This window comes from Saccostrea cucullata, unplaced genomic scaffold (genome assembly GCF_032062105.1).
Source record: "Saccostrea cucullata isolate Sc308-1 unplaced genomic scaffold, CSIRO_AGI_Scuc_v1 ctg614, whole genome shotgun sequence".
Lineage (NCBI taxonomy): Eukaryota > Metazoa > Mollusca > Bivalvia > Ostreida > Ostreidae > Saccostrea > Saccostrea cuccullata.
The window spans coordinates 221,632-237,155 of NW_026929124.1; the positions used below are offsets into that span (position 1 = coordinate 221,632).

At 33.3% G+C, this 15,524-nt stretch overlaps 1 protein-coding gene across 6 annotated transcripts in view; it reads left to right on the plus strand.

Annotated features, from left to right (window-relative positions):
* The window catches only part of LOC134279851 (uncharacterized), a 49,048-nt gene that overhangs the window by 17,930 nt on the left and 15,594 nt on the right, over nucleotides 1–15,524 (plus strand). For 4 of the 6 annotated variants that reach the window (XM_062762265.1, XM_062762266.1, XM_062762269.1 and 1 more), the window contains 3 exons: nucleotides 1,107–1,258; nucleotides 9,132–9,218; nucleotides 11,285–11,449. In XM_062762265.1, the coding sequence (XP_062618249.1) occupies nucleotides 1,107–1,258; nucleotides 9,132–9,218; nucleotides 11,285–11,449 (404 nt within the window). The remainder of the gene's footprint in view (nucleotides 1–1,106; nucleotides 1,259–9,131; nucleotides 9,219–11,284; nucleotides 11,450–15,524) is intronic. The other 2 variants (XM_062762267.1, XM_062762268.1) reach the window with 1 other exon arrangement.

The following is a 15,524-nucleotide window of genomic DNA, read 5'->3' on the forward strand; positions in this document are numbered from 1 at the left end:
CCGAAACTATTAATTTAATTTGAAACAATCCTGCAAATATGTTTTATACGTTATGTCAAAAATCTTGACTTGAGCCCATTGCAGAGGTGTCTGAGAGAGGAACGAACAACAACTCTGCATGGGAGATTGCTTGTTAACCTGTTAAAAAAAACCCATATGTGTCTATTTTACAAGTAAAGGTTAGAGTTTTACTCTATAGTCATTTTTCATGATAAAGATTAAATTGGGACTTATAGAGGCATTGTGTTTTTTAAAAAGTATTTTCTTTTTCTAAGTTATTCAGCTTACATGTTGTGGTTTTTGCTTAAAAGTTGTTGAAGTTTACATTCACTGATGTTCACTTATAAATGTTGAAATTGTATTCATATTAGAATGGTTTAAACATTAAAATAGTTTTCACTTTTGGCTGTTTTTAAATTTAAATCAACTAAATTTAAGTTTTCACTACTGTCAGTAAATCAAAAAGTTGAATTTACAAGTAACTCTTAACCAGATTTTTTTTTTTCTTTTTAGTTTTTCACATGACTAATTGATACTATTTTCATTAATAAAATTTTTTATGTGTAGAAGGTGATCAGGGAATTAAGTATGACTGGAGGCTATGTTCAATTCTTATTAAATTGATGACCATAAAAAATTGTTTAATTTCTGCTTAAAATTTATAAAATATTTAATCAAAATTGAACAAAAAATGCCATGTGCATGGCAAAATGGTATTAGATACCATTTCTTGAAAAGCTACATCTAAGGAAGTTTAACAATTTATAGCAACTTTAAAATCAATTGACTAAAAAAAAATCTTCTGTATTTTATGTATAAACTGTGCATAACACTGTGCTTTTAGAAATAAAAATAAAATACCAATTTTTAAGGACAAATCCCTAAATTTGCCTCTCGCTAAAATTTCCTCATACAATGTATGTCTTGCTTCAGTTTTTTGTATGTGCTTTGTAGAACAGGACCAAGGAAGTCTTCATAATGTATTTTACCGTGAGATACAACTAACTTTTTAGGATATGTTTTTGCATGTACTTATACTTAAAAAATGTATCTTTCGCTCTTTAATTTTTATAAGACATTCTTAGCATCACTACTGATACTTTCAGCTTCCATACATGATCCTGAAAATCCCTCAGTCTTAATAGAAGGGGTACTGTTCCGTGCTCGTTATCTGGGGTCTACACAACTGATCTCCGAGGGCCAACCATCCAAAGCAATGAGGATGATGCAGGCCCAAGAGGCTGTCGGGAGAATAAAGGTAAGGTCTCAAAGAGAGGGCATATTGGTAGAGGTTATCTCATGCTCTAATCTAATGGCTACAGTTGTAATGGGACATACTGGTAGATGTTATATATATATACTCTCATGCTCTGCTCTTATGCTACAGTTGTAGAGAGGACATATTGGTAGATGTGATACTCGTATGCTCTGCTCATATTTAAAATTGTAGTGGGAACATATGGTAGATGTTATACTCGTATGCTCTGCTCCACTGTCTTCAGAAATTCTTGTAGTTGTCATATTTGGTAGAGGTTATACTCTTATGCTTTGCTCTCAAGTCTACAATTGCATTTGGTTTTATTGATATAGATGTTATACTTTCATGCTTTGCTCTAATATCTACAATTATTGTACTTTACCATAATAAGATTTCGATAGGAAGTCAGTCTTGTTAGGACAGTTCTAGGTAAAAAGCAGGAAGTTTCACAGCAACAATGGTTTTTAAGTAGTGTGAATTGATAATTTAAAAATACCCTGTGTTAATTAGCCATTGATAAGAGGTAGATCTATCCAATCTTTTGATAACCCTCTGAACCACTGTTGATTGTTCCAAGGCAGAGTTTCCAGGAATTCATGGTTCACCTTTATTAATTGCCTGGTTGTATATGTGTGTAAAAATGACTACAATCATACACCAAATGACCATTGATTTTTTACACATAAAAGACTAATGAAAGTAAGGATGAAAGCTGTGTCAAATTGAATCATAGATTTAATCCAGCAGAAAAATATGGTGCTAGGCATTATTGATTCAAGAACTGCAAGTGGCCATCTTCTGTATTAGTTGTGGAGGCCTCCATTGGTCAACACAGAAGACTTTGTAAATTGGAAAAATGCTAATAGAAATCCCAGTCCATCTCACCAAACTTTCAGATTAACCCTTACCATTACCCCCAGCTGATGTTAGATCAGTTCATTATGATCTCTAAATTGGTCTTCTTGAAAACATCAGTAATGGTTTGATGTAACACTTTGACCTCTGGGTTCAAAGTTGAGTGACCTCTTGAAAGTTTGTGATAAAATATTGCCCACACTGCACATAGATGCATATACACAGAATACCCACTGTTTCATTGAGGGTACTTATGTCCTATATAGGTTTATTCTACAACATAACAACCATATTTTTTTCACACCTTATGTACCATACTGTAAAATTATATTTAGCGTGTACAATATTTGGCGGAAATTGACTTTTGAATAAGTTAGCGTGGATTTGATTTAGCGCATTTCTTTATATTCTTATTTATGTGTATACGTGCAAGACATTTAGCTATGCACTTGATTTAGCGGTTGTTGCGATCCGCCAAAGCCGCTAAAAAGAATACAGAGCCAAATATAATACGTTTACAGTATTATGGTGTTGGGTTTGACATCTAGGTTAACTTCAGAACATTATAATTATTCACCAAAAAAAGGTATGGAGATAGAACTTAATTGCACTGTACCCAATACAATAGTAACTGTGTGATCTCCATGTGAACTGTATGCAATTATCCATTCTTGCAAAATAATGGACAATTAAACACATGGATTTTTAAATAAAAAAAATGTTGTTTAACATTCATCTGTATATAAAAACATAGATAACCACTGCTGTCTGAGAGAATGCTTTTTCACTTTTCAGCACCCAGAAATTGTACATTTTAGCATTCTATTCATTAAAATCAACTTTGCTATGTTAAAAATGTAGCTGACTTGAGACTTTATGGGATTAACAACAAGACATTTCATGCATTAACAAAAGTTATTTTTTTCCTTTTTTGACTGTCAGTTTTAAAAGGATATCATTGGTAGCAATGCTCATCTTTTTATAAAACTGATCATTTATGTTTGCAATTAGAAATTTTCTTTTCATTAAATCCTGGATGAAGGGAAATGCTTTATCATCCCTTTTCATTCCCTAATGATACTCTAATTTGGGTACTTGTTTCTTCCTGCCTCTGGTTATAGGCTTCGGTAAGTTGTTCTGTTGTATCATCTTTCTGTTGTAGATCACTTCACTGCCAAATCTTCAATTCGCATTTGCATGCCACATGAAAATTAGTTTCTGTTAAAAAATATTGCAGCTGTTTAATAGTAAAATGATGATTCATTATTTCTCAAAAAGTGGTTAATAATATACCATCTTAACTTGCCAATGGCCAGTTTTATAATGAGCCATGATCACTGTATTTATCAAGGCCTGTATTCTTCAGATGAAGATATATAGACCTCAAGCTTATTTTTCATCATGGAATCAGGTGCTCACCAGGTTTTTCTATTTGACGAATACAATTAAAATGTTCTTTTGGATCCTTGCTTCTAATCATTTTGGTCCCACTGATACATGGAGTAGAAATGAAGTAAACATCTGCAACAGATTTTGTCATTCATTTACAGAACATTCATCTTGTGTTAATTATACTGCATGCATTTTCCATAATTAAGTAAACAACAGTTATTTCTGTTCATCAATACTTCAACATCTGAAACATTTTTCTAGGGAATAAAGTACTCTATCATGAAAATGGAAAATATTACCTAGATATTTGTATCTTTATACATGCAATTGTAACATTTTCTCAGTGTCCATTTAACATTTTGCTTTAGTGTACAGATGGTCTTTAATCACAGCATGTAGGCATTCATCTTTATATTCAAAACAAATTCAATTCTTTTTGTTAGATACTATTAAACACACTTAATGCATGAAGTAGAAAATGTTTTGAAGACTTTTTTTCTTTATGTATGAATAATTTGTTCAAATTTAGCCATGCACTTTCATTGAATAACTCTATATGTATTTAATAGTAAGATAAAAGTTTTTTTTATTTTGTTGAGAGTTATTCAGCTCTAAAATGATTCAATTGTTGTAACAAAATGCTCAAATATACACAAGAGGACATCAATTTTAAGTTTTTGAGCAAGTTTAAAGTTTTGGGAGCAGGAAAAAAAATTTGGAATACGTACATTTTTTTCCCAAGATATGAGTTGACCAAACTTGTACTAGTGATGCATCATTCAGTGCTTTGAATGCTGGATCTAATATGCATTTTCCATTAGACTTAAATTTTTGGTTAAGGTCCATTCTCAAGTGACTGTAAACCTTATATAATTCTTATTTTTAGGTCACCTGAGTCACTCAGGTGACCTATTGCTATCTGTTTTTGTCCGTCGTCGTCCGTCGTATCGTAAACTTTTGAACATTTTCAGCTTCTTTTGCAAATGAACCAATTTCAACCAAATTTTGCACAAAGCATCTATGGGTGAAGGGGAACAAAAATTGTTTGGGGCAAAAAACCACTAAAATTAATGCAATCTTCAAAAATCTTCTTCTTTTTGGACATCAAGCAGTCAAACTGTTTGCATGATTGTAATCAGCATTGAGTCCTTTACCAAAATTGTGAAATTCATGGCCCTGGGGTCAGGGGTTCTTGTACTAGGGCGGGGCTAAATAAGTATATAGTGAAAATGCATTATTTCTTTGAAAATCTTCTTCTCTGCTCCTGGGTATTAAATAAACTAACTAAGTACATAGTTATGATGAGCAAGAGTGCCTCTACCAAAATTGTGAATTTTATGGCCCCAGGGTCAGGGGTTCTGGTGTCAGGGCACTATTGATTATATAGAGGATGAATTCTTTGAAATCTTCTTCTTTACTCCTGGGTATTAAATAAACTAACTAATACATAGTTATGATGAGCAAGAGTGCCTCTACCAAAATTTGAATTTTATGGCCCCAGGGTCAGGGGTTCTGGTGTTAGGGCGGGGCTCTATTGATTATGTAGTGAAAATACATGAATTCTTTGAAAATCTTCTTCTCTGCTCCTAGATTTTATATAATTTAACTAAGTACATAGTTATGATGAGCAAGAGTGCCACTACTAAAATTGTGAATTTTATGACCCCAGGGTCAGGGGTTCTGGTTTTAGGGCGTGGCTCTATTGATTATATAGTGAAAATACATGAATTCTTTGAAAATTTTCTTCTCTGCTCCTAGGTTTTATATAAACTAACTAAGTACATAGTTATGATGAGCAAGAGTGCCACTACCAAAATTGTGAATTTTATGACCCCAGGGTCAGGGGTTCTGGTGTCAGGGTGGGGCTCTATTGATTATATAGAGGAAATACATGAATTCTTTGAAAATCTTCTTCTTTACTCCTGGGTATTAAATAAACTAACTAAGTACATAGTTATGATCAGCAAAAGTACCTCTGCCAAAATTGTGAATTTTATGGCCCCAGGGTCAGGGGTTCTGGTGTTAGGGCGGGGCTGTATTGATTATACATGTATAGTGAAAAAACATTAAATCTTTTTAGGTTTTAAGCAGATGAATTACCTATATAGTTATGAGCAATCCCTAATCTTCAAGAATTGTAAATTTCAAGGCCCCAGGGTCAGTTGTACCATAGTGGGGGGGGGGGGGGGGGGAGGCTGTACTTATGTACTGAAAGTGAATGAATTGTTTGAATGTGCTCCTTGGTATTAATCAAATATTTTTGAAAAGCAAGTATGCCTTTCCAAAAATAGTGCAGTGTGTGGATCTAGGCCTAAGAGTCAAGGGTTCATGTGTGGTAGCGGCACTACTGATTATTGCTGAATATTACTGATTAATTGAAATGCATTTTTTGTTTACCTTGCCTATGGGTATAAAGTAACCAAACTAAGGAACTGCTTGTATAAATGACCAAATTGTAAATAGCATCTGGCTTAAAACATGGATCAAATTCAGTCACTGGGAAGTTGTTGAATAATGCTCAGGTGACCTATAAGGCCCAGGGGCCTCTTGTTAATGTTTTAAAGCCTATAAGGCATGTACATTTTTTTTTGTCAAGCCCTTTTCCCTCTTAGTTTGGCTACGTTATTTTTATATTCGGCATTACATTTTTTGAGGAAGTTTGACCTATACTAGGATGTGCCTATCAAATACTGTTTATTTGTTACAGACACTGGGAACACTCCATTTTGGTAACAAATTTCAGGTATCGTTTCACAAGAACAACTCTCATGGTCTCATAACTTCATGGATTTATTTGTTTTTATTTTTTTTTTTAAATATCTAGCTTAGACATTTTTTAACGTTCATGTAATTTGCTTTTATTTGACGTCCATTTATTACTTGGGCTTGCAGTGTTGTAAAGTTCATGTTCTGTAACTCTATTCCAGATGACACCATGAAACAAACAACTTTGCTCTAACTTAATTTGATTCAACAGGACAGACTTTTTTTTTTATAGGGAACATGCTTATAATGAATTTGTGCTTAGTTAAAGCGAATTGATTTTTAATCCCTATGGTTTTTAGCTCTACTGGTCAGTGACCAGAAGAGCTTATGCGATAGTAATGCGTCTGGCGTCCGTCTGTCTGTCTGTACACAATTTTTCAAAATACTACTCCTCCTACAGTTTTGGTCTGATTTCAATATAACTTGGCACACAAGTAGACTATACTAAGATACATAATTCTGTATATCAGTTTTGGATTTTGATGAACGGTGTTGCCGTGGTTATTAAAAATAGAAATTTTTGTGAAATTCTTTCAAAATGCTACTCCTCTTATAGTTTTGGTCTGAATTCAGTATATCTTGGCACACAATTAGACTACACTAATGTACATAATTCTGTGTATCGGTTTTTGATTTTGATTCCGATGGTGTTGCCGTGGTTACTAAAAACAGGAATTTCTGTGAAATTCTTTCAAAATGCTACTCCTACAGTTTTGGTCTGATTTCAATATAACTTGGCACACAAGTAGACTATACTAAGGTACATAATTTTATTTATCGGTTTTTGATTTCAATGAACGGTGTTGCTGTGGTTACTAAAAATAGAAATTTCTGAGAAATTCTTTCAAAATGCTACTCCTCCTACAGTTTTGGTCTGATTTCAAAATAACTTGGCACACAAGTAGACTACACTAAGATACACAATTCTATATATCGTTTTTTGACTTCAGTGAACATTATTGCAGTGGTTACTGAAAATAGAAATTTCTGTGAAATTCTCTCAAAATGCTACTCCAAATACAGTTTTTGTCTGATTATAATGTAATGTGGCATGCAAGTAGACTACACTAAGAACATAAAGAGACTTAATCAAGGATCAGTATTCTATGTATTGCTATTGTAAAGTTCCAGTTCCCAACTGCTTAAGTACTTTTCTCTTCCTTTGCTATAAGTGCAAACCAGTAGAGCTTCGGTCTCGACAGAGACTTCTGATTTAACAATATTTTGACTACAAATGCTTATACTATGGCACATTTCCTCTGAGGGTAAAAGAAATATCATAAGGTAGAAAGTTTAGCATTAATGATATACTTTTACTTTGAACAGTAAAGAGTCCTTAAAAATATATCAGCTATCTTCTCTATGAGTGCTTATTTTGTTAATACTATCAGACTGAGTGTTTAAATATTTGAAACATAGAAACTTGAAATTTTGGTTATGAATCAGTGAGCACTCTAAATGTCTTTCTTGAGCGAGATAAAGTGTAAAATACTTCTTTGTTTTTATATATATACAAATAGTTATGTATACTGAGGTTTATAATAGAACGTCATGAAATGAAGGAAGCTTTGAGCTCTTATTGAAGTGATGTATAATTATATTAAGTGTAGAATGTCTCTTTTGTACAAGAACTCGACGGCTAAGAAGAGCCTACAGCCTGCCAGTGATGAGGATAATAAACCTAAGGTTTTCTCTCTGTCTGCTTTTGTCCACCATTAGCTTTCTGTTCTACCCCGTAGGAAATCATTAATATTTTGCTGATTCTCTTCTTATTTGGTTCCTTTTAAGTTTCCTTTTGTTATTATTAATGTGACCATTTTCTTTCCATTTCTAAGATAAGATGCTAATGTTCATGCTACACAAACAAGATTGTGATAATTATAAATGAGCTTTGTTGAATATGGTTTTAGCATGGTAAACTTCATTGTGTAAGAGCAGTTTTCTTGTTCATGTATCTTATTCAGATTGCTTTTTCAGTTGCTAGAGTTCAAAGCGTACTTCTATAATAGTGTATAACATGTTTATCCCTCTATTTTTTTCAATAACTGAAGCCACAAAAGATTTGTAGCAAAAACTAGGATTTAAAAAATATCAATGCATAGGCTCCAGTTTGCAGTATTGAACTACACAATCCTAAATGACCAATCAAATTGAAGTGCACAAAAAAAAAAAAAAGAAGAAAATGATCTTTGCAACTCAAAGGGATTAATTTGCTCCTCTAGTCAGATTTATTATTTATTTTTAAAAATTGATTAATACTGTATGCCTGTGCTAAATCTTTGAACAACAATACAGACCTAATGATTCCAGTATGTTCCATCCCTTTTCCTTTTCTACAGAGGATTTGGGATATAAAGATGTCAGTTTGAAAAAAAAATATTACAACAATTTTGTCTCTTCTCTACATTTCATAATGGTACCTCTTCAAAAATACTCTTTTGATACTGGAAAGGACAATTTATTGATGAATAAAGACCTGTACAAAAGCTGCTGTCTAAGAGTTAAATTAAGATTGGTATTTGACGAGTGTTTTTGATAGTCACCATATCTTGGATATATATAGATATTTATTGTACAGAAACATTATAAGTATTTCTTAATAAGACTGTATATACATGTACATAAGTCACCTCAGCAAGAACTAAAAGTAGGTCTTTTATTTTTATTATTCTTTTAATTTAGTTTAATGGTCATAGAAATGCATATGCAAATCACATCAGCTTTGATATTATTGTATTGCTCAAAAGATACATTAATCATTGCTTTTTGTAGTCTTGAAAATAGAAATTGAAATGATTTTAATATGACTTCTCTATCAGCTAATGATCTGTTTTTTATGTAAGCCTTGAATTGTTTGTAGGCTCCAGAGGGGGAGAATCAACCAAGTACAGCCGTGGATCTCTTCGTCTCCACTGAAAAAATAATGGTGCTAAATACAGATCTTCAGGTAAAGTATATCCCATTTGCAGGATATCTTGAAAACTTATGCTTGGCTATCTATAATACCTGTATATTAGGAGGAGATGGGGGCTCATGGATTCATGATCAAAATTTGCCTAAACTGCATGTTCTGTATTTTTAGGTCACCTGAGTCACTCAGGTGACCTATTGCTATCTGTTTTTGTCCGTCGTACGTCGTTCGTCGTCAATCGGTCGTAAACTTTTGAACATTTTCAGCTTCTTCTCTGCAACCAGTGAACCAATTTCAACCAAATTTGGCACAAAGCATCTATGGGTGAAGGGGAACAAAAATTGTGAATTTCATGATCCCTGCCCCCCTGGGGCCTGGGGGTGGGGCCAAAACCACTAAAATTAATGCAATCTTTAAAAATCTTCTTCTTTACTCCTGGACATCAAGCAGTCAAACTGTTTGCATGATTGTAATCAGCATTGAGTCCTTTACCAAAATTGTGAAATTCATGGCCTTGGGGTCAGGGGTTCTTGTGCTAGGGCGGGGCTAAATAAGTATATAGTGAAAAAACATTATTTCTTTGAAAATCTTCTTCTCTGCTCCTGGGTATTAAATAAACTAACTAAGTACATAGTTATGATGAGCAAGAGTGCCTCTACCAAAATTGTGAATTTTATGGCCCCAGGGTCAGGGGTTCTGGTGTTAGGGTGGGGCTCTATTGATTATATAGAGAAAATACATGAATTCTTTGAAAATCTTCTTCTCTGCTCCTGGGTATTAAATAAACTAAGTACATAGTTATGATGAGCAAGAGTGTCTCTACCAAAATTGTGAATTTTATGGCCCCAGGGTAGGGGTTCTGGTTTTAGGGTGGGGCTCTATTGATTATATAGTGAAAATACATGAATTCTTTGAAAATCTTCTTTTCTGCACCTAGATTTTATATAAACTAACTAAGTACATAGTTATGATGAGCAAGAATGCCTCTACAAAAATTGTGAATTTAATGACCCCAGGATCAGGGGTTCTGGTGTTAGGGCAGGGCTCTTTTGATTATATATTGAAAATACATGAATTCTTTGAAAATCTTCTTCTCTGCTCCTAGGTATTAAATAAATTAATTAAGTACATAGTTATGATGAGCAAGAGTGCCTCTACCAAAATTGTGAATTTTATGGCCCCAGGGTCAGGGATTCTGGTGTTAGGGCGGGGCTGTATTGATTATACATGTGTAGTGAAAAAAAACATTAAATCTTTGAATATTTTCTTCTTTGCTCCTAGGTTTTAAGCAGATGAACTACCTACATTGTTATGAGCAAGGGCCCTAATCTTCAAGAATTGTAAATCTCAAGGCCCCAGGGTCAGTTGTACCTTATATTATATACTGAAAGTGAATGAATTGTTTGAAATGTGCTCCTTGGTATTAATTATATATTTTTGAAAAGCAAGGATGCCTTTCCAAAAATTGTGCAATGTGTGGATCTAGGCCTAAGAGTCAAGGGTTCATGTGTGGTAGCAGCACTACTGATTATTGCTGAATATTACTGAATTGATGAAATGCATTTTTTGTTCCCCTACTCTGCCTATGGGTATTAAGTAACCAAACTAAGGAACTGCTAAGTGTATAGTTATAATGACCAAATTGTAAATGCTATGGCATCTGGCTTAAAACATGGATTTAATTCAATCACTGGAAAGTTGTTGAATAATGCTCAGGTGACCTATAAGGCCCATGGGCCTCTTGTTAAAATTACCTAGTGGTATGCTATAATTTAAAAAATAGTCCCTTCAGTAAGTTCAATTGTTCAAAATGTAGTTTAATCCAGAATGTTAGCTATAATTGGGCCAATTTCCAACCAATAGTGTCCATATTAGACACATTTTACTGTACTGTAACCTTCAGGGACTTCTTAGTTGTATGTTATTGAGAATTCCCTTAGTAATATATTATGTACCAGATATAATATATATTCATTGAAGTCAGTGAACAAATTTTCATCAAACAATAAATATTAATTTTAATGTTTCAAGTTTATCAAGCATCATATGTATGCACACTAACTTTCTGTTTTAAATGACTGTACTCTGTAACCACTTGACAGGAGATTATGATGGACCACTCGCTGCGGACTATATCCTACATTGCTGACATTGGGGACATTCTGGTCATCATGGCCAGAAGGAGAATCTTATCCTCCCCAGGAGATGAATCTCTGCTGAAGAAAAAACAAGCCAAAATTTTGTGCCATGTATTTGAATCTGATGAGGTATGTTTGACTCCTCATTTTCTGTAATTTGTTATTTATTAACCTGGTTTTCTGTTTGAAAAATCTGGTTATTGAAATGGTGAAAATGACTGGGAGGCCAGCATTCAATTAGGATGGACCACTGTCAAAAGGGTACATTATTCGTCTGAATTAATACATCTTTCAAGATATAACTTTTTTTATTTTGAATATTAATTATACATATAGCAGAGAAGGTGCATGAAGTGGATAGTGCTTGAATATTAATTTTTGGTATTTTATGAGTAAAAATGCCAGTTGTTGAACTTGGTCATTTTTTTTTTTTTGCAAAACATTGCATATAGGGTATCTTCATCATTTGTCTGGGTGACTTGTGCAGTTTTCAAGATAGATTTTATTTTGTAAATGAAATGTTTATATATATTAAAGATGCCCTTGGTACTTGGATTTTGATTTTTGATAAATTATGACAAAAACATCTTTTAATTATTTGAAATATTGCAAACAGGTGTCATGCAATTCGATATTGTTGGATGCTTTTTGCTATGTGTATGTGTAAAGTGCATCTTTTGGAGGGTAACAGTTTTATGTATTCATGTTGACAAGATTGATTATGGAGGTCTAGTATATACCGTAAGTGGTCACTGTTCAAATCCTATTTAACACTGAGGAATATGGTGTGTCCCCATGTAGCTTGTTATATTTTTCCTTTGGACCAAACGGGGAAACCAAAAGATCTCAAATTTTGTGAAAGGGTAGGTAAAATAAGGGAATATGTAGCTCAGAAAGTTTTCCTTCTAATAGGGGCTGTTAAGACCCTTGGCCAGCAGGTTAAAAAAAGGTTAATCCCAAGCCTCTCTATTCATTAAAATATAAATCAATGTACCTGGTGTAAAGTCTAACATATGTTAATGACGAGACAATCCAGATTATTATGTTACTGTTCAGTATTGATTTATAAACTACTGTAATTGAAAATCCATACAATGTCTTGTCATCAGGCTCTTTCATCAGCTACCTGTCACGGGGATGATTCATGTTCCAATTTTACTGAAGACAGTGAACCTGTTCCTCAGCCTTTACATCCTTATTTGTGAGATCATATAAAGAGTAATGGTGCTCCGATAGAACCATGCTGTATTTGAAGACTTTGTGTTAATGTGCCCATCCATTATTGTCACTTCTACATGGGGTCTTTAGTACATTTATTAACAAATTATAGCCATGGGAGGGACTTCTTGCTGTTCAAAAAATGAATATAAATTATGGCTAAGATCATCTGATTTGTGTGAATAAGTGAAAGCACATTTCTTTAAAGAAAAGTTTTCCCTTTACAATAGGCCTGTTTGACAAAAAAAAAAAATGTTCTTTTTCTTTTTTCAGTAATACTCAGTTATAGAGAAGTCCTGGGATTCTGCAAATTTACTTCACTCTATCCATTATTTATAATATTTATTAATAACAAATTCTTTAAGTCATATATATAGCAAATTCATGATACATATAACCTGTTTTCCTTCAAGTATGACTGAAATGTTTCTAGCTCACCTGTGTGGAAAGCACATGTGAGCTTTCTGATCACATTTTGTCCAGCTTCCATCTGTGCATCTGTAAACTTTTCACATTTTCATCTTCTTCCCCAGAACCACTGAAACTTGGCACAGAGTATCCTTTGGTGAAGGGAATTCAAGTTTGTTTAAATTAAGGGCTTAGGGGAGATAATTAAACATTTGTAAAAAAATAACACCATCTTTTAAAAATCTTCTTCTCAAGAACCACTATGCTAGAAAAAATGAAACTTTTGTGAAAACATCCTCAGGTAGTGTAGATTCAGATTTATTTAAATCATGATCCCCAGGGATAGGACAGGGCCACAATAAACAATTCAAGTTTTACATAGGAATATAAAGGAAAAATCTTCTTCTCAAGAACAGCAGAGCTATGATCAGTCATATTAATGTGAAAGCATCCTCAGGTGGTAAAGATTGAAGGTTGTTCAAATTATGACCCCCCTGGGGCTAGGGGTGGGACCACAACAGAAGATAAAACTCATTTGAAAAAAAACCTTTTGAAAAACTTCAAAAGCCACGATTTGCCAAAGTACCGTAATTTACGGAATATAGGTCGATACTTTTTTCCTCAGAACCGCTGGGGTCGACCAATATTCAGAATTCGACCTATTTAAGGCTCAAATTTACGAAAAATGCCTCCAAATCAGTAAAATTTACGTCAATTTCAAAGCAAATCGGTGCCCCTTTCGTAACTTTTTTGATTATTTTTCGCAAAGAAAATTAATGCCCCGGTAAACAATAACATATTTATTCTAAAACTTTCTTACAAAATAAATTCCATTGATTATCCGTTGATGAGAAAGGAAAACAACATTGCTTCACCTATTAAATAATTCCTAAACGTATTATCCATTAACATCATGTGGTATCCATCTTGTGAAGCTAGGAAGTCGCGATCGTGTACTAAAAGTAAAACCGCAACCGTATCAAAATTTAAAATACGGAAAATTTTCACGATCACAACTATAGTGTTTTTACCATTTATTAGTAGCGATAAATTGAAATAGTATATTAAATATTTTTCATTGTCTTATGTTTATTTAAATGTAAAATGAGTGAAATAATTTGTTGCCATTATTAAAATCTTCGTACACAAGAAGTACATTTTTTTTTTTTTGGAAAAATATTTGTATTTTATTTGAAGTACATTGAACTACCGGTATACAAAGATTGGCTTCTAACAGAATTTTAATTGTCTGACAGATAAAGGGATTTACACTGTGTACGCAAAGCTGTTAAACAACACCTGTGTTATTTAATTAATTGCCTGCGGGGCATGATTAAGAAACCCACGTGCCATTATAGGGTATTAGTGTTACACTTCATTGAACAAACAAAGCCGTGAAATTCATGTTGACAGTCAAATTGTGAATGTACTATCAATTAAATTTATAAATTAAACTTATAGAGTGTAAGTATGATTTCAATTCTTTACTGTTGCTTTGATATATACATTCAATTGTAATTTGCGTCATTTAGCCAATCCCTGGAGTAGAAAAATAACAATGGCGGACATCGAAGTAATTGTCGTCCACCGGTAAATACTGTCTGAATAAAATTTATTAGGAATGTGTCCAAGTTATTCTGAAATCGGAATTGCTATTCTTTGGTCTCGGGTATTTCCCAAAATTTAGCTGTAAAAAAATAATGTATTTACGTGTTATTTATGCCTCTGATTTAACTACAGTGTGAAACTACGGAGGCATTGATTGATTGAACACGCAAGTTGGAGAAATATAAGTAGTAACACAATTCAAAGAAGTTTTAACTACATTTTTTAAAAAACTTTATTTAAATGCTGTACTCATTAAAATATCTGTTTATTTTCTTGATACGTTCATGTCACGGAATAACCCCGGTAATTTTAGGGTTTTACCTGTTCTGATACGTTGTATCTGCGTTAGAATCTTTCGAAAACGGGAAAGAAAGCCTCGTCCTATATAGTAAGTTCGCCCTATCTTAGGATTTTTCAAAAATTGAGGCTGAAAATGAGCCTTTCGACCTATATACCCCATCGACCTATAATCCCAAAATTACGGTAATATGGTAGCAACCTCAGTTAGTGTAGAATCAAGTTTGTTCAAATCAAGACCCCCACCCCACCTAGGGATTAGTTGATACCACTCATAAATTACTGAACTATAAGCCAAAGTGCTCAGGTGAGCGATGTTGCAAATAGGCATCTTGTTTATGATGGACCAACAGAAAGTTACAAAACTTCTGAATATTTGTAAAAAGCAAAAGTTTGTTCAACTGATACAATGTATACATTGGTATTGCTATGAGTTATCAGTTCTAATTGACCAAATTTTTCATGCCTCCATCATACAATACTTTCAGTACTTTGATTTCTTATATTACAGAATATTGGTCAAAGACAACACTGTATTTTAGAGAGCATAGTAATTATACCAGCATCATAGCTGAGCAGTAAAAAAAATGTTTATGTTGGTCTCAAGGGAGAAGAACAATCAGACATAACAACCAATCTTTTTTTAATGTAATCTAAGGTGAAAAGTTCAGTA